At 42.4% G+C, this 21933-nt stretch overlaps 1 protein-coding gene across 2 annotated transcripts in view; it reads right to left on the reverse strand.

Annotated features, from left to right (window-relative positions):
* pde4d (phosphodiesterase 4D, cAMP-specific) overlaps positions 1-21933 on the reverse strand; it is a 1181705-nt gene that overhangs the window by 1085902 nt on the left and 73870 nt on the right. For both annotated transcript variants that reach the window (XM_080186268.1, XM_080186277.1), the window contains exon 2: positions 4095-4241. In XM_080186268.1, the coding sequence (XP_080042394.1) occupies positions 4095-4136 (42 nt within the window). In that variant the 5' untranslated portion in view covers positions 4137-4241. The remainder of the gene's footprint in view (positions 1-4094; positions 4242-21933) is intronic.

Raw genomic sequence — 21933 nt, forward strand, 5'->3', positions numbered from 1 at the left:
GATTGTAGTCATTGTTATAATGTAAGAATGCATGTAGAAAGATATCATCAACAACAATATAGTAATAACTAGATAATCTGCTTTAATTATGTTAATTAAATGATAAATATCAGCCAAGACAAAAAAAAACTCTCCAGCTCTTTTTTAAGTTGTGGCGTGGGACTTTCGACACCTACAGGAGAGGAAAGGAGATTCTACTGTGTTGAAACACTATAAATTCAGAAGAAGCAAAACCATTTACTTGGAAAAATACATGGAAACTAGAAGCAGGAGTAGACTATTTGGCCCTTTGAGCCAGCTCCACCATTATGGCTAATCATTAAAATCAATATCCTGATTCCCCCCTTCTCCCCATTGTCCTTGATCCCTTTAGCCCCAAGAGTTATATCTAACTCCTTCTTGAAATCACACTATGTTTTGGCCTCAACTACGTTCTGTGGTGGCAAATTCCACACATTCACCACTCTCTGGGTGAAGAAATTTCTCCTCACCTCAGTCCCAAAAGGTTTACCCCTTATCCTCAAACTATGACCCTCTGTTCTGGACTCCCCTGCCATCAAGAACATTCTCTCTGAATCTACTCTGTCTAACCCTGTTAGAATTTTATAAGTTTCTATGAGGTCCCCTCTCACTCATCTAAACTTCAATGAATATAATCCTAGCCAACTTGATCTCTCCTCATATGACAATCCTGTTATTCCAGGAATCATATCAGAGCATTATCAGGCTCCAGTCCCCAGGCATCTCTCCAGTATTCCTCATTTCTGGAAGATATGCTAGAGTTCCTCCAATTTCACTTTGAGTTCTTCAGGTAACCCCAGACGCATCTTACCTGGTCCTTGACATTTATATATTTAAGATTGCACAACTGTTTGGCAATGATGTTGGTAACAAAATGCAACATCCTTGAATTCTCTTTCTCAATTAAATTGCCCATCAAGCTCTCAACTGAGTTCCTATTTGATAGCCATATTGTATTTCATGATTTCTTTGCTGTTCTTAATATAGTTAAATAACTTATTTTGCTGTATTCAGTCCAAAATCATTCTTTTCCCTTTTCCATAATTTCTGATGGCCTTTTAATACTCATGGCATGTTCCCTTTAATATTGAATCTATCTTAATTTTGTGCCTTTTTTTTCCACAGCCTTAAATGCAACATCCCAGGATTACCATTGACTAGAAACTGAATTGAACCAGCCATATAAATACTGTGTGTGGGGCAGGGGGGCTGCTGTCCCCCTGCTTTGGCAGGTGGGAAAGCTAGAGCAAGCAGAAGATCAAAAGGACTCCCATCAAGGGCAAGGGATTAACTAGGGGTCGAGACTTGGAACTGAATGGTCTTGTTAGTGACAGACAGCATGGTTTTGTATGCGGGAAGTCATGTCTCACTAATTTAATTGAGTTTTTTGAGAAGGTGACAAAAATGATTAACGAGGGAAGGGCTATGGATTTTGTCTACATGGACTTTAGTAAAGCATTTGACAAGGTCCCTCATGGTAGGCTGGTGCAAAAGATTCAATCTCACAGGATCAGGGGTGAACCAGCTAGATGGATTCAAAACTAGCTTGGCCATAGAAGAGAGGGAAGCAGTGGTAGGGTGTTTTCCTGAATGGAGGTCTATAACTAGTGGTGTTCCGCAGAGATCAGTGGTGGGACCTCAGCTGTTTGTAATATATATAAATGACTTGGAAGAAAACATACCTGGTTTGATTAGCAAGTTTGCAGATGATACTAAGATTGATGGAGTTGCAGATAATGATGAAGATTGTCAGAGAATATAACAGGATATAGGTAGACTGGAAAGTTGGAGAAATGGCAGATGGAATTTAACCCAGACAAATGCAAGGTGATGCATTTTGGTCAATCCAATTCAGGTGATAGCTATAAAATAAAGGCAGAACCATTAGGAGCACAGACACACAGAGAGATCTGGGAGTATAGCTCCAAATTTAAAAGTGGCTGCACAGGCGGAAAAGATGGTGAAGAAAGCATATGCTTGGATATTATATGGACAGTTTGATTGAAGAGGTTATTCAACGACTAACTCTCTTTGATTTGTGGTTATGAATACGATTCGGCTTTTATAAGGGATTATGTACTTCAGGGAATTTAAATGTATTGAATGGGTTTGTATCAATGAGAGCATCCTTTTATACTACGAATCCTGCAATGGATACACAGGCCGTTTGGGGCTGGTGATGGGGTGTAAAAGGGTCTAATATTCAATCACACAACTGGTATGAAGTCCTGGAACATGAAGTGGATCTTTTAATCAGCCTGCCTTGGCACTTGGCAACTCCTCATGGCTGCCTTTGAACTGCTTCTGGATGTTGTGGACTTGACTCCAGTACGCACCATACCCCTGGAATGAAAAACCCTTTATTCAGAGCATGTGCAGTGAGCCAGGAAATTTCCAACCAGCCTTGGGAGTAAAAATCCAGCCCTTTGTCTTTTATCAGTTGCCAGTTATGTTTCATCTCAAGTTCTGTGATAGGGTGCAAGTTGGGAGAGATTCAGTAACACAAGGGTCACAAGTCTCCAGCTGTCCATGCCCCACCAGCGCTGCCAGTGAGGACGGAGAAATTGGCGCTCAGGTAAATCTCTGTTCCCTGCAGTGGGATGGGAGAATTCCAGCTGCGAGCGAGGTCAGAGAATCTGGCTCAAGATTTCCTTCTGCAAAACCCTGGCTCACTCCTCAGTCACCCTTCTAACAACCTCTCTTCTCAACAGCCCCTTCTGTCCAAGAGCGAGAGATGTACCACCTGTCCTTTCACCACCTTTCATCTCGCTGGCCAAGTCCCCAAATGCTCCTTTCCAGTGAAACAGCAATTTACTTGTACTTTCTCTCAATTTACTACACTGTAATCACTGTTCACAATGGTCTCCTATATATTCAGTCTGCAGTCTGATTGTGAGCTACTGCTTGCTTGTCATTTTAATTCTCCACCTCTCTCTCATGCTGATCTTTCGGTCCATGGCCTGCCATGCTGTTCCAGTAAAGCTCAACACAAGCTCAAAGAATAGCACCTTACCTTTCTGGATTGAATATGGAATTCAACAGCTTTAGATCAGAACCTCTGCTTCCATCTTGTTCTATTCTTCTCTTTTTTTTATTTCTTTTTGTTTTGCAGTGCTGGTTTGGTCTTGTTTCTTTTGTTCATGCCTTACTTCATTGAGGACGTTGCTCTGTTGCCATCCATACCACATCGGGACACAACCTTCTTTCTTGACAATATTTATTACCACTCTCTTTGGCTGTTGTATCATGAAATCTTTTGGTATTTGATCTCTTCTCCCTCCAGCCTATCACAGATTTCTCTTTTCATTTCTTCCTGTCCCCTTCTGTCTTCTATTGGTTTAAAAACTCACAATTCTCTCTTTCTTCAGTCCTAGTGAAACCTGAAAATTTAACTCTGTTTCTCACCAATGATGCTACCTGATCTGTTGAGCATTTCCAGCATTTTACTTTATATTTTTCACATTGACTTTATTGAGAGCTCGTGACAATTTCCATATATACAGTGCAAGGTTAACTAGCACAGGGTATAGCCATTATGTTGAGTAAAAGTGACAGGACATGAATGCATCAAAGAAAATAAACCTCAAAATCTCAGAATAGTTGTGTTCTGCCATGACTAAGGCTGCCCAACTCAAAGAAAGAATGGATTAAAATTACCATTGAATAAAATCAAGTGCATAACACAAATAAAACTGAATCAGTAATTTTGAATGTGATTATACAGTATTGTAAAAAGACATATTTCAAAATACTGGACAAAGTGTAGTGTAATTAATTACATACACAACTCTAATCAAAATTGATGTTGAAAGCAATGCTCATGGGGGTTGCACACCTAGAACACATTCCTTCCTATTTTTGGATTATGTCTTTCAGCTATACAATGGTTGCTCCCACTCTCAGATCTCTGCCACCCAGTGTCTGTTGATATTCTTCGGAATCCAATAAAAGTGGTTAAGGTGCATTTTAATATTAGTTTGTAATTTATTAAGTTAGTAATTTTGCATTGTTTGAATTTTAAAGATAAAAGACTTTGAATGAACAGAACTAGGAAATGTGTGTGTCTCACTTACGCTCTCACTGTTGGCAGCTACAGGGCTGTTGCTTTTTTGCATGATGGGATCTCAGTTACTCGGGAGAGAGAGAAAGAGTGTTTGCAGCCTCCTGCTTATTTCTGGGGTTTTGAGAAGCCAAAATGTAAAATCCACTGAGATCTTTTGCTGAAAATAAAATTATTGAAACAAAAAACTTTACTCAACAGAAAAGGAACATAAATTAGATGAACAGAATGATTAAACATAAATTATTAAACTGAATATTAAATCATGACATCAAGTAAAAGTCTCCATTGGATGATATTCATATCTATACTCTGAATAAAACATTCCACACCAACGATGAGGTAGCTAGGGAGTATTTGTGACTTGAGACTAATTCTCCTCAACATTTATGACACAAAATCACAAACATTTCAGAAAAGGTAACTCCATCGGGATCAGCAGGAAAATATTAATATCTCAGAGATCTGCAAAAGAGATAGTGACCACTTATTCTTTAAAATACATGTGTCAGTGCCAACTAGATCTAAACATTGAGTTACAATTAAAGAATGATTGTGCTCAAACTCCATCTTCATAGCGATGCAGGATATGTGATGCATATTTTAAACTTTTTAGTTTTATGGAATCACAAATTAAGACAAGAAAATGAGAAAAATTGTCCGTTTTTTCTCTTACAAATTCTGAGTGATGTACTTTGTACCTTTTTTAAAAATTTCTTATTTCAAGATTTGTGAATTTGATGTTCTATTTTATCTCTGATGAGCTATATAAAAGTAACAATTATTACTTTCCAGTCATGGAAGTATTTATGAGCAATATTTTCATAGAATCATAGAATCTTTTAAGTACAGGAAGAGGACATTTAGCCCATTGAACTGACACCGACAACCATCCCACCCGGGCCCTATCCATGTTACCCACATAAATATGTTTTAAATCTCCATGACACCAAGAGACAATTGAGCATGGCCAGTTAACCTAACCCTCACATTTTTTTTTCCCAATTGAATATCAAAGGTGAGATGAGGTCCATAGTGATGGAAAGGATAAAAAGAAAGACACAATGGGCAAAATCCTGTGCCCTGCCCCCGTGGTGAGTTTGGTGTGGGGTGGGAATTGATCAGGTGGGTGGATGGCATGTGGGGACCCTGCGATCTTCCTATCTCCAACAAGCAAGGTGACCAATCCAGTACAGGAGCTGGTGGCAGCAGTGGTCAGCATCAACGCCTGCCAAAAGAAGACAGCCACACAGTGCTGAGAAAGGATGAATGGTCTCCTCCATTCCACATGGGTAAGTCACTCTTCTCATCATTCGGAACTCTTACAGTCACAAACCCATCACAAATCCACAGAGATCATACTCACTGCCAGCTGAAAGGATACCACCACCCACTCTACCATACACATCTTCACCTCTACCTTTGGGTCATGTTCTCAACCCGTCCATAGCCCCATTCACCACCTACATGTGCCAGGTCTCTGTAGAAGGATCATTCAGATCCAAAACATTAACTCTGTTTTCTCTCCACAGATGCTGCCAGACCTGATGAATTTATCCAGCATTTTCTGTATTTATTTATTTATAATCGTTCTGGCTGGTGTCGCGCTTACACTCTCTCAATCTGTTTTTACACAGGACAAACTGGCACACAACGAAAGGGAGAGGCCCCAGCCTGGTGGAGATTGCTGAACTCAAGGTCCTGACGGACTTTGAAGAAGGAGCAATTCAGTGTGCTAGAGAGGGTTCGGACTGCTCCTGTGCTGATGGTGAGGTTGGCAGCATTTAATCAAGTGAAGATCCTGCAGTGCAGCATCCATCAGACAATACTCTGAGTGATGTCTTCCATTTCACAGACCCCTACCATGCACTAATGATCTCTCCTCTCTTTCGCAGGCGTATCTGGGAAACAGCTGAGAACCAAGTCCTTGATTCCAGTCTGGGGAAAACCACAGAAAAGGAATCCACAGACCCCAACATTGAAGACCTGCATATTGATAGTAATTGCTATAGATAATTTTTTTTTCATGCTTAAGGGAACTGTTTTAAAATTTAGTTTACTTTATACACATGTCAACATGTGGAGGGAATGTAGCTCAGATATTGGGAGAGCAAGGTAATTACTCATTTCAGTCATGAAACGCTCACTTGGGAGAGAACTAATGGACTTTTGTTTGAAAATGAAGATTTCACCTCGGGTTTTTGATTATAGTTGATTGACAGGGCCGTGTGATAACGTGCTCAATGAGAAAAGCGGTTTGTAGCCGAGGAAAAAACAACTTTCAGTTCTGGCTGGGTTTATTTAAAGACAGAGATCTGTAAGCTGCTCGAAAACTCAACCTGCGGGATTTTACGGTCTTACTTATCCCAAAACCATAAAATCCTGCCGAGTACAACGGACTTTTCCTGGTCCACCCTTTGCCCGCTCTTATTCCCATGGCGGGTAAGGCAATAAAATTTAGCCAACATATCTCTTTCTGAAAGATTCAAGACTGACTTCCCCTTATAGGAAGTATATCTGTGGTTGCTAAATGTAGTTAATGTGGAATTTTAAGTATGTAAATGAATGTTGCTTATTTGAAATTGGAACAGTGATAAGTTAGAAATTAAAGTTGTTTCCTTTCAATTTTAAAATATTGTTCAACTGTTAAGAGTTGAGCTGCTTTATTTTGTTTGAGTTATTTATACATAGACTGCACTATTAAATAAAGTTTGTTTTCACTATAAAAGATCTCTAATTTGTCAGCACAATTACTCCTGGAGTGAAGCACCGTATCCTCACATTTATGCCAAAATAGAAAATTGGTGGGGTCTAGTTGGCTTCTTGGTGTAATTTGGGATTCTGGTCCAGGGCCCTAGCACCTGTCACAGCGCTTTTCCTCACGCTGTATAGATACAGAGACAAACATAGCAGTGGGACTTAGCTCTAGAGTAGCCTTGAGGTCATAATCTGGTGGTCATATCACACTGTCTGATCCACAGCAGGCAGAGGCAGGGAGTTCCCAGGATGTCGGCATTCAGAGCATTGCTGGAGGCCAGGAATCTCCTGAGTCCCAGTCATGTGAGGAGTCTCTGGGCTCAGTCATGCTTCAGTTGCTGGAGCTGCAAAGACAATCTCAGGAACAATGGGGAGAGATGTTTGTTGCCCTCCTCAGATTGCAAGGCATGATGGAGTCGGCCTCTCAGCATCAAGACCAAAGTACTAACACCAACACACCAATGCACGACTAAGATTGACACTGATAGGGTGGTGGCCACTGTGAAGAACTTGGTCCTGGACATCAGTCCTGCACTTCCATGGTAGCTGTACTCCATTGCTGAGGCATTTGTTGTTATTCATCAGTATCAATGTGAATGGATGCGGGGTGGGGGGAGGCTCCTTGTGCTCAGTCTAGCTAGTCCTCTATCCCAAAGATGAAGATTGGGGCCCATATGGAGGATGATCAGCAGGTGCATACCCTGGGTCATCCACCCAAGTGACCCCAGGAATGTCTGGCTATCTGAGTCCCCTAATTCTATGACCCCAGCAGCTCCAGCTTGGCAGGATGAGGAGGGTGGCGCTGTTCCACAGCGGGACCCTGACAGCAGACTGGTGGCCTTCAGGACTCAGCCTTCCAGAGGGCACTCACCAAGGTCAACACAGACAACAAAGTGTAACAGTCAGCAGACCACCAACACCTCTGCTATGGAAGTTGGGGAGCTACCAAGAGAAAAGAGCAGGATTAGAAAGATCAAGAGCAGTATGGGGAAGGATAGTAATCAGGTGTACAGGATGTTGACAATTGTAAATATGCTCCCAAGAATGCCTCCTTGTTTATAGCTCCTTGTTATGATGTGTAGTGTTCATGTCAGTCAGATGTGAAACAACGTTTCTACACAAAGTGAAATCGTGTGTCACAATTCAGGGCCTTCCCCCCGTGCACTGTGGAACATACTACGCACAGCGAGTGTCCAGCTTCACAGTCACTCTCCAGATCAGTGATGGCAGCACGTTGATATGGCTTTCTGTTTGCTACAAGAATCTTGCACTCAAACATCACTGGGCTCTGTGATCTTCTTTGTGTGCTCACAGCACCTGACAGCTGGGTCTTCTTTCCATCTCAACACATACCAGGCATGCCCTCTTCCACCACCTTCCATTGGGAAAAAGATGCAAAAGTCTGAGGACACGTACCAACTGACCCAAGAACAGCTTCTTACCTGCTACTATCAGACTTTTGAATGGATCTACCTCACATTAAGTAGATTGTTCTCTACACCCTAGCTATGAATGTAGCATTACATTCTGCACTCTCTCCTTTCTTTCTCTATGAACGGTATGCTTTGCCCGTATAGCGCACGAGAAACAATACTGTTCACTGTAAGTTAATATATATATGACAATAACAAATTAAATCAAAATCAAATCTAGTCACCATTCCTAACAGGTGGAGTTGTGACACTGAAGGAGACAGGTGATAAAACATGCCAAAGTTTCACATGCTGTAGCCAATGACTTTATCGTTATCTCAGCAACATCTCCATAATATGATCCTCATTACAGAGCTTATGTGTGCTACCCTCAGCTAACTGGCGGTCAGACATTCCCAGATGCATTGTGAAGATCTCAGGAGAATCCTCACTGCATCTCATCATCCTTCTTGCGCAATCCTGTGGCAATTAGGGCCTTAGCAACTTGCCTGCCTCATCTGGCCAGTGCACTGGCTTCTTCACCTGCACTCTCGCCTTCCAGAACCTCATCACCCTCATCCACTTCCTCCTCATTGGAGAGGATGTGCAGCTCTTCCATCTCCTCATCATCCAGCTCTTTCCCTGCAGCATCACTAGGCTGAGTCACGCACAGCAAAGCACGACGATGCTTTACAGAGTGTGTACCGGAGTGCCCACTGAATCTATCCAGGCACCAAAACCCCATTCAGGAAAGCAATGGTGAGCTCCACAAAATTCTGGGATACAGCATGAACCTCATTGTAGCTTCTTACAGCAGGAGTCTGAGGCCACTGCATGGACGTCATCAGCTATGTTCTTTTACGGGAGTTATGGTCACAGACAAGTTGAACTTTGAGGGTGTGGAAGCCTTTCCAATTCACATACTGGATTGTGTGTTGCCAGAGAGATTTAAAACCCATATGAGTGCAGTTGGTGGCACCCTGCACCAGTGGGAATCTGGCTATCGCTCCAAATCCCAGCATTCTAGCCCCCTGGCTCACCTGATCTCTGTCAAAGTTGACAAGGTCATGTGCCCTGGCAAAAATGAGATCCATGACCCCCTGGATACATTTCTGAGTGTGGACTTGTAAGATCCTGCAAAAATTCTCATGGATCTCTGGAAAGACTTACTGCCACAGAAATTGAATGCCGTTTTCACTCCCACTATCAGCGGCATCGGGGACCCTACAGGTTCCCATGGCGCCAAATCTTGCAGAAGGCGGCATTTGGTACTTTTGACAAAGTCCCACAAGACAGACTGGTCAAAAAAATAAAGTCCATGGGATATAGGCTAATGTGACGAATTGGATCCAAAGTTGGTTTAGTAACAGGGAATGAAGAGTAATGGTCGATGGCTGCTCTTGAGAATGGAAAACTGTTTCAAGTCATGTGCTGCAGGGCTTGGTATTGGGACCCCTACAGGGGTTTGTTTCATATATTCACGATTTGGACTTGAATGTGGGGAGCACTATTGGGAAATTTGCAGATGACAGAAAAATTGTCTGTGTAGTGATAGTGTAAGCTCCAAAATGATCTAGTTTAGTTTGATTTGATTTATCCTTATCACATATATTGGGATACAGTGAAAAGTATTGTTTCCTGTGCACTATACAGGCAACACACACCGTTCATAGAGAAGTAAAGGGGAGGTTGCAGAATGTAGTGTTACAGTCATAACTAGGATGTAGAGAAAGATCAACTTAATATGATGTAGGTCCATTCAAAAGTCTGATGGCAGCAGGGACAAAGCTGTTCTTGAGTCAGTTGGTACATGACCTCAGGCTTTTGTATCTTTTTCCCGATGGAAGAAGGTGGAAGAGAGAATGTCTGGGGTGCGTGGTGTCCTTAATTATGCTGGCTGCTTTTCTGAGGCAGCCGGAAGAATAGACAGTCAATAGATGGGATGTTGGTTTGCATGATGGATTGGGCTTCATTCATGACCTCTTGTAGTTTTTTTGCAGTCCTGGACAGAGCAGAAGTGATAACAAGCTGTAATCAACCAGAAAGACTGCTTTCTATAGTGCATCTGTAAAGGTTGGTAGGAGTCATAGCGGACATACCAAATTTCCTTAGCCTATTGAGAAAGTAGAGGTATTGGTGGGCTTTCTTAACATCTAACATTGACATGGAGGGACCAGGACAGGTTTTCGGTGATCTGGACACCTGGAAACTTTAAGCTCTCGACTATTTCCACTTCATCCCCATTGATGTAGACAGGGATGTGTGCTCCACTACACTTCCTGAAGTCAATGACTATCTCCTTCATTTTGTTGACATTGAGGGAGAGATTATTGTTGTCGCACCAGTTCACCTAGTTGTCAATCTCCTTCCTGTACTCGTCTTGTCATTGTTTGAAATCCGACCCATTACGGTGGTACCGTAGCAAACTTGAAAATTGAGTTGGAGGGGAATTGTGGGCAGGAAAGTGGCAGATGGAGTTCAACTCTGATAAGTGTGAGGTAATGCATTTGGGGAGGTCAAACAGTGAAAGGAAATATACAACAAATGGGGATAAACTGAGAGAAATAGCTGAAGTGAGAGATCTTGGTGTGCATGTGCACAGGTCCCTAAAGATAGCAGCACAGGTCCCTAAAGGTACCGGTACAGGTAGATAAGGTTGTAAAGAAGGCATATGTGATGCTCTTCTTCATTGGTAAGGGTATAGAATACAAAAGTAGGGATATAATGACAATGAAACTGTATTAGGTGCTGGTGAGGCCAGTGAGAGTATTGTGTGCATTTACTGGTCACCACATTACAGGAAGGATGTAATTGCTCGGGAGAGAGAGCAGGGAAAGTTTACTAGGGTGTTGCCAGGGTTGGAGAATTGTAGCTCTGAGGGGGGATTGGGGTTGTTTTCCTTTGAACAGAGAAAGGTGAGGGGGTGACATGATTGAAGCGTACAAGTTGCGAGGTGGAGGGAGAGAGTAGACAAGAAGAACCTGTTTTCCTCAGCAGAGAGTTCAAAAGCCAGAGGTCATAGATTCAAGCTAAGTGGCAGAAGGGCTAGAGGGACCTGAGAAAAAAACCGTCTTTATGCAGAGGGTGCTGCATGTCTGGAATTTATTGCCTGAATTGATGATGGAGGCAGAAAACCTAAACACCTTTAAAAGTACCTAAATCTGCACCTTGTATGCTGTAAACTACAGGGCTCTGGGCCATGTGCATGCAGGAAGTTAGGATTAGAAAGGGCACTGGTAAAATGGATCAAATGCCCCCCCTTTTGCGCTATAATATTTCTATGATTGTGTGTGCATAACCACTTCCTTTGACATGCATACCTTTGCAACATTAATTCCTGCTCACCTGCAGGTTGCACTTAGCCTTCGATAGATGCTGGATCTATTGATGTGCTCTCTGGGGTTCAAACTCTGTGCAGAAGAGGCCCTGCTACACCTTGGGTCTTGAAGGTTCTGCTCCTGCCTTCGGTGAGGCAAGCATTGCCGGCACAGCCTTCTTGAGGGACTTTCCAATCTCACCAGTGAACACGCCTGTCCCAATCAGAGGCAGAAAATCCTGACCGTAGCCTCTAGTGAGAGACTTATGCTCTTGTGTAAATTTTCGATGAATGAATCTTGACATGGGACATGGCCAGACATTTGTTTTTGGAAAGCCAGTGGAGCTATAGTTTATCCAGTCAGGGCATGATTGTATCTCCTTAAAGAAACTGATCGTACACTCATCAGTGTTAGGCAAGTCCTAATCACATCCCAAGATAAGGAACAGAGAGTAAAATAGCAAATTGTCTCAAAAGTTATGGGGATACTTTTCTCACCCTCTTTATTAAACGGTAAAAATCTTGTTCAGAGAGATGTGTTGTTAATGAAGAATATACAAGGACAGGAATTCTCTGGCCAGTCACGCCCTGCTGCTGCAGGAAGGATGGAGAACTTGGCACTTAGCCAAATCTTCATTCACTGCAGTGGGACCAGAGAATCCCACTGGCCAGAACAGCCGGAAAATTCTGGCCATGGCTAATAGAAGAGATTAGTAGGAAACATGTTTTAAAGTAATCAGTGGATGCAGTCGTACATAATTCTAAGACTCCTATCAGTTTAACAATGTTGCATGGATCAACTTCTGATTGATAATGGAGAGAAATTTGCCAATGATGAATTTAGAGACATGTATAAAACATTGAACATCATGATAATAAACACTGCAGCTGAAAGTCCTTTCAGAACTCAACTCCATGAGTGAAATCATGCGGTGATTGATGAAGTACTGCATACAATTTCAGCTGATTACTTATTTTAGAAGTTGACAATTGCTTTGGCGTGGGTGGTTTACTCAAAGAATTCACTGCAGACGATTGGAGGGCATAGTCCCTATCAATTAATCCATGGGTGAAATCAAAATTGCCTCTGTGCTACATGATCGTCTCTGCCCATGTGAATGCCTTACACGCATGGAAACAGATGTTCATCAAGACTGAGCTTAAAAAAAATCCAGAAACTCTGAGACATCTTTGAAGATCACCCACGGCAGAGTATAATTCAGGGAATTTGAAACAGAGGTTGAGGTAAGATGGTCTTTTTTAAACAAAGAAATCATACTCTTAGGGGAGGCAGTAGTGTAGTGGTATTGTCACTGGGCTAGAAATCCAGAGACCCAGATTCAAATCCCACCATAGCTGATGGTGAAATTCAAATGAAATAAAAATCTGGAATTCAAAAAAAAATCTAATGATGACCATGAAACCATTATCATAAAAACTAATTCTGTTGTCCTTACCTGATCTAGCTTACATGTGACTCCTGACCCGCAGCAATGTAGTTGACTCTTAAACACTTTCTGGGATGGGCAATAAATGCTGACCTAACCAGTAATATCTGTTATTCATCTGAGTTAATTACAAAATCTCAGTCTCATCAACAAATGGAAGCAAACAAGGCACCTTTCCCTTCAAGTGTTTTATGATGAATGTCTTAAGGAATAAAATACAGCACAAAGCTATCACAAAGACTAATTGCCCAGAGTGGGGACTTGACATAAAGCCCATGTTTCTTCAGGATGATAATTTTCAGACAGCAGTATTTCTGAAACTACTCAAAGAAATAGCAGATGCTTCCAAGATATCACATTTTTGGAAGGATCAGGTTAAGATGTGGCTGCCTTCCCTTTCTGGTGCTGAGTCCTCCCCCTTTTTGGCACCAAGACCTTTGGCCCTTTGTCCTTTTAACACTTGCCCCTTCAGCCCTATGTTTCAGCATTCTGACCCAGTCCCTTCTGGCACCAGCGCTTCTGCTACTAACCCCCTCACCCTCACTGCTACCACCCTCACCATGACACTCCTTGTTATTACCTCTTTGTCACTACCTCCCTCACTGTTAACCTATTCATCCATCACTACTACCCCCCTCTCCCCCTTGCCGCTACCTTCCTTGCTGCCCCTTTGCTGCAACCCCACTTGCTGCTACCCCACTGTTACCCTACTCACCATTCCCTCCCTCACTGCCACCGCCTCACAGTAATCCCTTGCCCTTTCGCCATTGCCCCCCACTCCACTGCCCCCCTCATTGCTAACCCCTTGATGTTAACACCTTTGCTGTTACCCTTCAGCATTGTCCCCTCACCGCTATCACCTTCACTATGCCCCCCTCACTGTTACACCCCCATCATTACTCCGACCCTCACTGCTACTCCCTCTGCTGGTTGATCCCCACTCACTCCTTTGGCAGCTCAATCCCCTCAGTCTGAGGCCCTTATTTGGTTGAGTCCCCTCACCTCAAGTAGCTTTGCCATTTGCCAGTGCCCTGTCTCTTTCCAGTGAGTCAGCACTAGCCCATGGCAAACTCCCCTAGGCTGTGAGCTCACCAGGTTCCTGTTTTTAAAAAGCTGTTGGCGCTGTCGAGACGTCAGGCGGACGTTTGAGCGTGGGGTTGGGGACGAGGGAGGTTGTGGTAATTGCTGCAGGAAGGCCTGATAATGAGATGCAAATGAGGTTCCCAGTGTTGCATAGTGGGAAACCCATTATGGTGCTGACAGGAGGAAGGACAAAAAAAACAGAACTTTCCACTGACGTAAAACACGATTTGGGCACCTCCTAACATTTTCCACTCCTGACGCCATTCCTACTCAAACAGGATGGAAATGAGAAATCCCAGCCCATGTGCTGGAGTTAAGCATTAAGCTGAAACAAACTGAAGTGGAGAATATTTGAATGGCAATAAAATATTTTTTTTAAGTCTGGAGAGATATGTAATTAAGTTCCAAGTCTCAGGGTGACTGAAAGAACATTTGCTAACCTTTCTGATGGATATTTTAGTGCCACTGATGTTATGATATTTCTTAGTGATGAAAATGAGAAATATCCTTAAGAAATATAAAAAAGGGGCTGTTAAAAGTACGTACTGCTTCTTCCCTGCTGCCATCAGACTTTTGAATGGACCTACCATATATTAAATTGGTCGTTCTCTACACCCTAGCTATGACTGTAACACTACATTCTGCACCCTCCCCTTCTCTATGAATGGCATGCTTTGTCTGTACAGCACACAAGAAACAATACTTCTCACTGCACATTAATACGTGTGACAATTATAAATCAAATCAAATTCTGGCTTGGAACAATGCTGGAGAGAAAGTAAATCTCTAAAATTAAGTGGGTGAATGCAAGTCTTCAACTGCCTGATTGTTTTACAGAAAGGACTGTGGTTACAAATAAACTTACAGAGGAGCATCTCGTAATTCAATTCTTTGTACAGAATTTATTTAATTTGTTTGGAAAATTTGGTTTTACGTGTTAAATCTAGTTTTTATTTAAAAGGAAAGAAAGGACTTGTACACAGATGGTGGATATTAACTGGGGATTCACTTGAGTTCCTGTAAATAAAGACAGGAGTAAAGCTGCAATTCTGGGTTAGCACGTATAATGTGTAATTATGTAAATATGTAGAAAGCTGTATTAAGATTGACTCTAATTCCATCTTTCAGAAATTGACTTTCCGGGCTAGAACAACGACAATCGGTATTTTCCTACATTTAAGCCATTTTCCCTGCCACTGCCAGTTAAGCTTAAAAATAACAGTCCCCGTGCTTGGCAGCAGCATGATGTTGATCTAATAATGAATTCAGTGAATCAGGCTTTTACATAGTGCTGAAAATAATGTTGAGTTCTGAACAAATGTGTTAGGAATACCAACAATCACTGAACCAAAGACAAGGCAATCAAATTCAGACAATACCTCAAGCCCTAACAACAAAGTTTGCAGTTCTGGATAAAAATACAGATCCGTAAACAGCAGAGAGTCAGTTTCACCAATAGGTGAATTGTTCCTTTTATCATTCTGCATCTAGCATTGTATTGTTTAATGGCCATTCTGGGATTTCAATAGACATTACAGCTCAAATTAATTGTGCAATTACTCCATAAAAATGAAAGCAAATCAACAAACTGTAGCTCAGTTTTCTACTGAGATTTGACGTCACCCTTCTGGGAAAATCTGGACTATTATTCACCTAGTAGGATGTTTTTACCTGAAAGACTTTAGAAGTGCATGTGGTTGCTGCTGGAGTTTCTGAACTCAGGTCATTGTTCCACAGTGTCATTTCTCCCCATAACACACATAAACTTCACTGTCCCAGTAAGCTGCATCTAGGTTCTAACAAAGCTGCAGTACTGCCTGATTTATCACCACCAAACTGGTGAGACATCCCTGAGAGGCATGTTTTGCTCTGGCAGTTTACCAACTGCATGTTAAAAGAGTGGCAACTCAAAACAAAATCACACGGGTTCCTCGCCAACACTGCTGGGCGAATGATGCTCTCACCACCAAAAGTCTCTCCTCAGGCATAAACGTTAGTCCCATGATATCTGAATTCATCACAAAAGTACTATGAAACCGAGCAAAATTGAGAGTGTGATAAAGTGTCATTAAGTACATTAAAAACTGTTCAGAGGAGAGACTAATTTATTTTCTTCTTGAAGTAACAAAGGTCTAAGCGATTCTTTGGTGGTTGGTACAGTGTTGAACTATTCCCAACAGCTCTCACTCGAACAATTGGGTTGTGAGATAAGCCAGGGGAAAGGACAGAGATTCTGGTGGAAAAGAATGGTCCAGCTGGCAGTAAACTTCTGAGTAGAAATTTAAGTTTCAGCCAAAAATTATTTTCTAATTTCACTGCCTCCAAGATCATCAGCAATAATTGTATGCTGCATGATGTTGTGTTCTAAATAAGCCAAACCACAGCAGAGGATGAGTCCAAACTGCAATCAAGGAAATCAAGTGACTAGACATAAACAGTGATGCACATGATACTCTGACAGAATCTCCTCTGCAATCTGTTATGCCTGACATGGATACAGGACTCATTCAGACAACTACCAAAGCTAGGATTTTGAAGAATGTGCCTGTCTGCAAAAACTCAATAACGTGACCTAAAATAGCCTCCCCAGAGAACGGGTGTTATTTGTAATCTCTGCATTATCTTGGCATCTTTTACTATGTTTGTTCTTTATTCTTTATCATAGGAAGATCCACTGTGTGCAAATATTAAATAACATGCTTCTACAAAGGCATGAACATCCAAATTAGGAGCAGGGGTAGGCCACTCAGCCCTTCAAGCCTGCTCCGCCATTTAACAAAATCATGGCTGACCTATTATAACCTCAACCCCACATTCCTACCGATCCTCTATAACCATTCCCCACCATGTTAATCAAGAATCTACATAGTTCTGTCTTAAAAATATTGAAAGACTCTTCTTCCACTGCCTTCTGAAGAGGAGAGTTCCAAAAACTCACAACTCTTTAAAAGAAATAAATTCTCTTTATCTCTGTCTTAAATAAGTGACTGCTTAATTTTAAACAGTGACCCCTCTAGAATGATTTCCTTTTCGCGAAACCATGTTGACTCAAAAAACAAAAACAGAAAATGCCGGAAAATCTCAGCAGGTCTGACAGCAATCTGCAGAGCGTGAATAGAGCCAGTTCTAGTTCCATTCCCTACTTTGTGTTATGTGTAGTTCATGTTAATATTTCTTTCTCTAATTAATTTTATTCTTGTCCGTTAGCAGGTGACAAACATGGAAAAAATAAGTGAAGTAGCTGCCAGCTAGATTCGGACCACTTGAATTTGAGCTGATCTATTATCTGCCAGGGCTAACAGCCCTCAGTTGCTAGTAAGAAAGACTTTTCAATGTTGACAGAGATGAACTTGCAGTTGTCATTTCTGGTGCCTAGGTTGATGCTGGGTGAACTGGCATTCCTTGGGACTTTGAAGTGATTTAGTACAACTGAGTGGCTGAGGGCATTTAAGAATTACTGTGGGTCTGGAGTCACATCTAGGCCAGACCAGGTAAGGACAGCAGATTTCCCTCCCTAAAATACATTAGTGAGCCAGGTGGGTTTTTGCAACAATCAACAACAGTTCATGGTGACTATCAGACTTTTAACTCCAGATTTAAAAAATAAATTCAACTTAAGAACATAAGAAATAGGAGCAGGAGTAGGCCATCTAGCCCTTCGAGCCTGCCCCGCCATTCAATAAGATCATGGCTGATCTGTTGTGGCTCAGTTCCACTTTCCCGCCCTCTCCCCATAACCCTTAATCCCCTCTCTTATCAAGAACCCATCAACCCGCTTCTTAAAAATATTTAGCGAGGCAGCCTCCACCACTTCAACGGGCAGAGAATTCCAGAGATTCACCACCCTTTGAGTGAAGAAGTTCCTCCTCAACTCCGTTCTAAACCGCCTCCCCTTTATCTTGAGGCTGTGCCCCCTAGTCCTGCTGTCTTTTTTGAGCGGGAAGAGTCTCTCCACCTCTATCCTATCCATCCCATTCATCATCTTATACGTCTCAATGAGATCTCCCCTCATTCTTCTAAACTCTAACGAGTACAAGCCTAGTTTATTCAGCCTCTCCTCATAGCTCAATCCCCTCAACTCCGGTATCAGCCTAGTAAACCTCCTCTGCACTCCCTCCAGGGCCAAAATATCCTTGCGCAGGTGCGGCGCCCAAAACTGCACACAGTACTCCAGCTGCGGCCTCACCAATGCCCTATACAGCTGCAGCAAGACCTCCCTACTTTTATATTCAATCCCCCTTGCTATGAAGGCCAGCATCCCATTCGCCTTCCTGACCACCTGCTGCACCTGCAAGCTGGGGTTTTGTGACTCATGCACAAGGACCCCGAGGTCCCTCTGCACCGTCGCCTGCTGCAGTTTTTCGCCACGTAAGTAATAGTCCTTCCTACCATTCTTCCTACCAAAGTGGACCACCTCGCACTTGCCAACATTAAATTCCATTTGCCATTTCCTGGCCCATTTGCCCAGCCTATCTAGATCCTTCTCCAGACTCTCCACACCCTCCGCACAATTTGCCTTTCCCCCAATCTTGGTGTCATCAGCAAATTTCGACACCCTGCACTCGGTTCCCTCCTCCAGATCATCTATATAAATGGTAAATAGCTGAGGCCCCAGCACCGACCCCTGGGGCACCCCACTAGTCACCAACCGCCAATCCGAATAGCACCCATTGACCCCCACTCTCTGCCTCCTATTTGACAACCAATCCTCTATCCACGCTAACAGCCTACCCCCAACTCCCTGTCCCCTGACCTTCTGCAATAACCTCTTGTGAGGTACTTAAACCACCTCCTATGGTGGGATTCAAATCCAGGTCCCCGGAGAATTATGCAAGGACCAAATTATTAATCCAGTGACACTACCATCATTACACTACCACCTCCCCCTGATTTTTAACATGGTCCTGAAACTGCTTTGATTCTAGTATCTATATGGTATATGACTGCACAGTTGGAGAGAGCCAACTTCTTTACACAAAACTCGGTATTCATAGACAAACTTTGAGGATTGCTTTGTAAGGGTTCAAATGATTGGTTATAGCCAGACAACCTTTTGAAAGCTGCACCAGAACAGGAAATCCTCCATCCGCTTTCAAGTGTCCAGTGCACTGTGCACTGTTCTTTCCCTCACCTTTCAGCCATTCTGCAATTGATAGGAAAATTTAGTAATGAGATTCTAGCCTCTGTTGAACAATTTCAAATATATACACTTTATATGTTAATATTGTGATATCATTTCAAGTTCTTTTACTGGCTGAATTGCAATCATATAGAATGATAGAATCATAGGAATATAGAATCCCCACAATGCAGAAGGGGCACCAACTCTCCAAAAGCACATCTTTCCCAACCAATTAATGTCCTGCAATTATCCTACAATCCTACAAAATGTGCATCTGTTTCAAAGAGCTATGTTTAACAGAGCAAATAATGTTACATTAAAATTATTTCTCAAAATAAAACCACGGTGTATTTTGTTCCATTGCTCCGGTGAAAGACTACAGTAGAATCTTTACATTATGGAGATGTGCTGCAATGGTTCTGAATAATCTATCCTATTTATTCCGTCTCCTGAGAAAAGATTCTATAAAGTTTCTCTCTGCTTTCAAATGTAAATTAACTAAAATGCAAGATGACATCCAGCCTTACTATCATGCATTATTCATCTTTGACCTTCCTTGAAATGATAGTCTAGATTTCCATTTTGATTTATTGTAATATCAATTTATTATCCATTTATTTTATATGGGTTATGACTGGCGTTAAAATAACAGCAATTACAAAATCTTGGTCGGTATATGCAAGGTCTTAAAAGATCAGAAATCATTTGATTACACATAGAAATCAACTACTTTTATCTTTATTTAATATATAGAAGTTACAACATAGAAAACAGGCCATTCAACCCAACCAGTGCCTGTTAACATTAGCACAAAAGTAAAATACTGTGGATGCTAGAAACCTGAAATATAAAAACACAAACTGCTGGAAAAACGCAGCAAGTCTGACAATGTCTGTGGAGAGAGAAGCAGAGTTAATGGGCAAGATTCTCTGGTCTCCCAGCTGGGGGTTCCCTGTTGATGGAAGGTAGCATTGTTTGCTAGTGATGGGATTCCCTGGTTGCACTGCTGTCAATAGGAGTTCACACTGACGTTACCCCACACCGGCAGGAACCCCGAGGGCGGGTGTGCACTGCCAGCGGGACTGGAAAATCCTGCCAGCATGAACGGCCAGAAAATTCCAGCCAACATTTCGAGTCCAACATGACCCATCATCAGAACTGGAGAGTGGTAGACTGTGATGTTGAAAAAGATGCGGCAAAGTGTTGGGGGGGGGTGGGTGGTGATCGGTTGGTGCAAAATAGAAGATCGGAGATAGGTTAGAGGACAGAGAGATTAAACGACAAAGATGTCATGGAAGACAAGACGAACAGAATGGTAATGATAGTTTTGACGCTAAGGTAGTGTTAATAGTGGAATTAAATTCAGCACTGTCTGAAAGCAAAAGCATGAGAACAAGACACAGACTGACATTTGATGGGGAGGGGGGAATCAAAATGATGGACAGAGTTCACGATCTGCAATTGTTGAACTCAAATGTTGAATCCGGAATGCTACAAAGTGCCCCATCGGAAGATGAGGTGCTGTTCTTGCAGTTTGACTGGACTTCACTGGAACATTGTAGCAGTCTGAGGACAGAATTGTGAGCGTGAGAGTAACACGGTGAATTGAAATGCCAAGCAACTGTGAAGTTAATCCACAAAGTGATCAGCCAGTCTGCATTCAGTCTCCCCAGTGTAGATGAGGCCACATTGTGAGCTGCGAATACGGTAGACTAAATTGAAAGGAGTGCAAGTAAATTATTGCTTCACCTGGAATTCATGTTTGAGGCCTTGGACAGTGAGGAGGGAGGAGGCAATGGAGTGAGTGTTACACCTCCTATGATTGCATGGGAAGGTGCTTTGGGAAGAGGAAGAAGCTTTTGGGATGATGGAGGAGTGGACCATGGTGTCACAAAGTGTACAGTCACTTCAGAATGCTGAGGGGACGGGGGAGGGGGGTGGGGGTTGAAGGGAAAATGTGATTTGTGGTGGCATCATGCCGGTATTGGTAGAAATGACAAAGGATGGTCTTTTTAATACAGAGACTGCATAGTGGAGTGGAAAGTGAGAACAAGGGGAATCCTATGTTCTGGGAGGGACGGGGGACGAGAGAGAGAGGGCGGGAGGGGAAGGCTGAGGGGAAAGTGCAGGAAATGGGTCACAGATGGATAGAATCAGCAGAATAAATGCAACAGAGGTGAAGAAACTGGCAAAATGGAATGAAGTTCTTACAGGGAGTAAGGTGTAAGAAGCTGTAGTTGAGGTAGCTGTGGGAATTGGTGGGCCTGTAGTGAATAAGGCAGTCTATCACCAGAATTGGAGACAAAGAAGTCAAGGAAGGGAAAATAAGTTAAGAGGGGTAAAAATCTGAAGAAAAATTGATGAACTTTTACAGGTCCAGACAAGAGGATGAAGCAGTACTGATACAGTCATTGGTGTACCGGAAAAAGAGTTGTGGAAAGGCCCTATTAGGACTGAAGCTATGATTTTCTACATACCCAATGAAAAGATAAAACTGGGGCCTACGCAGGTACCCATAGCCACACCTTTTATTTGGATAAATTGTTCAGTAAGAAAACAAATTCAGACGGTGAAAGAGGATGCTGGTGGATGGGAATTGTTCAAGCCTCTATTCAAAGAAGAAGTGGAGAGACCTCAGGTCATCCTGGTAGAAGATGAATGTTTCAAAGGAATGGATGTCCATAGTGAAGAGGAGGCAGAAACTGGGAATGGTT

Source organism: Carcharhinus amblyrhynchos, chromosome 1 (assembly GCF_965287045.1).
Source record: "Carcharhinus amblyrhynchos chromosome 1, sCarAmb.v2.hapA, whole genome shotgun sequence".
In the NCBI taxonomy this organism is placed as follows: Eukaryota; Metazoa; Chordata; class Chondrichthyes; order Carcharhiniformes; family Carcharhinidae; genus Carcharhinus; species Carcharhinus amblyrhynchos.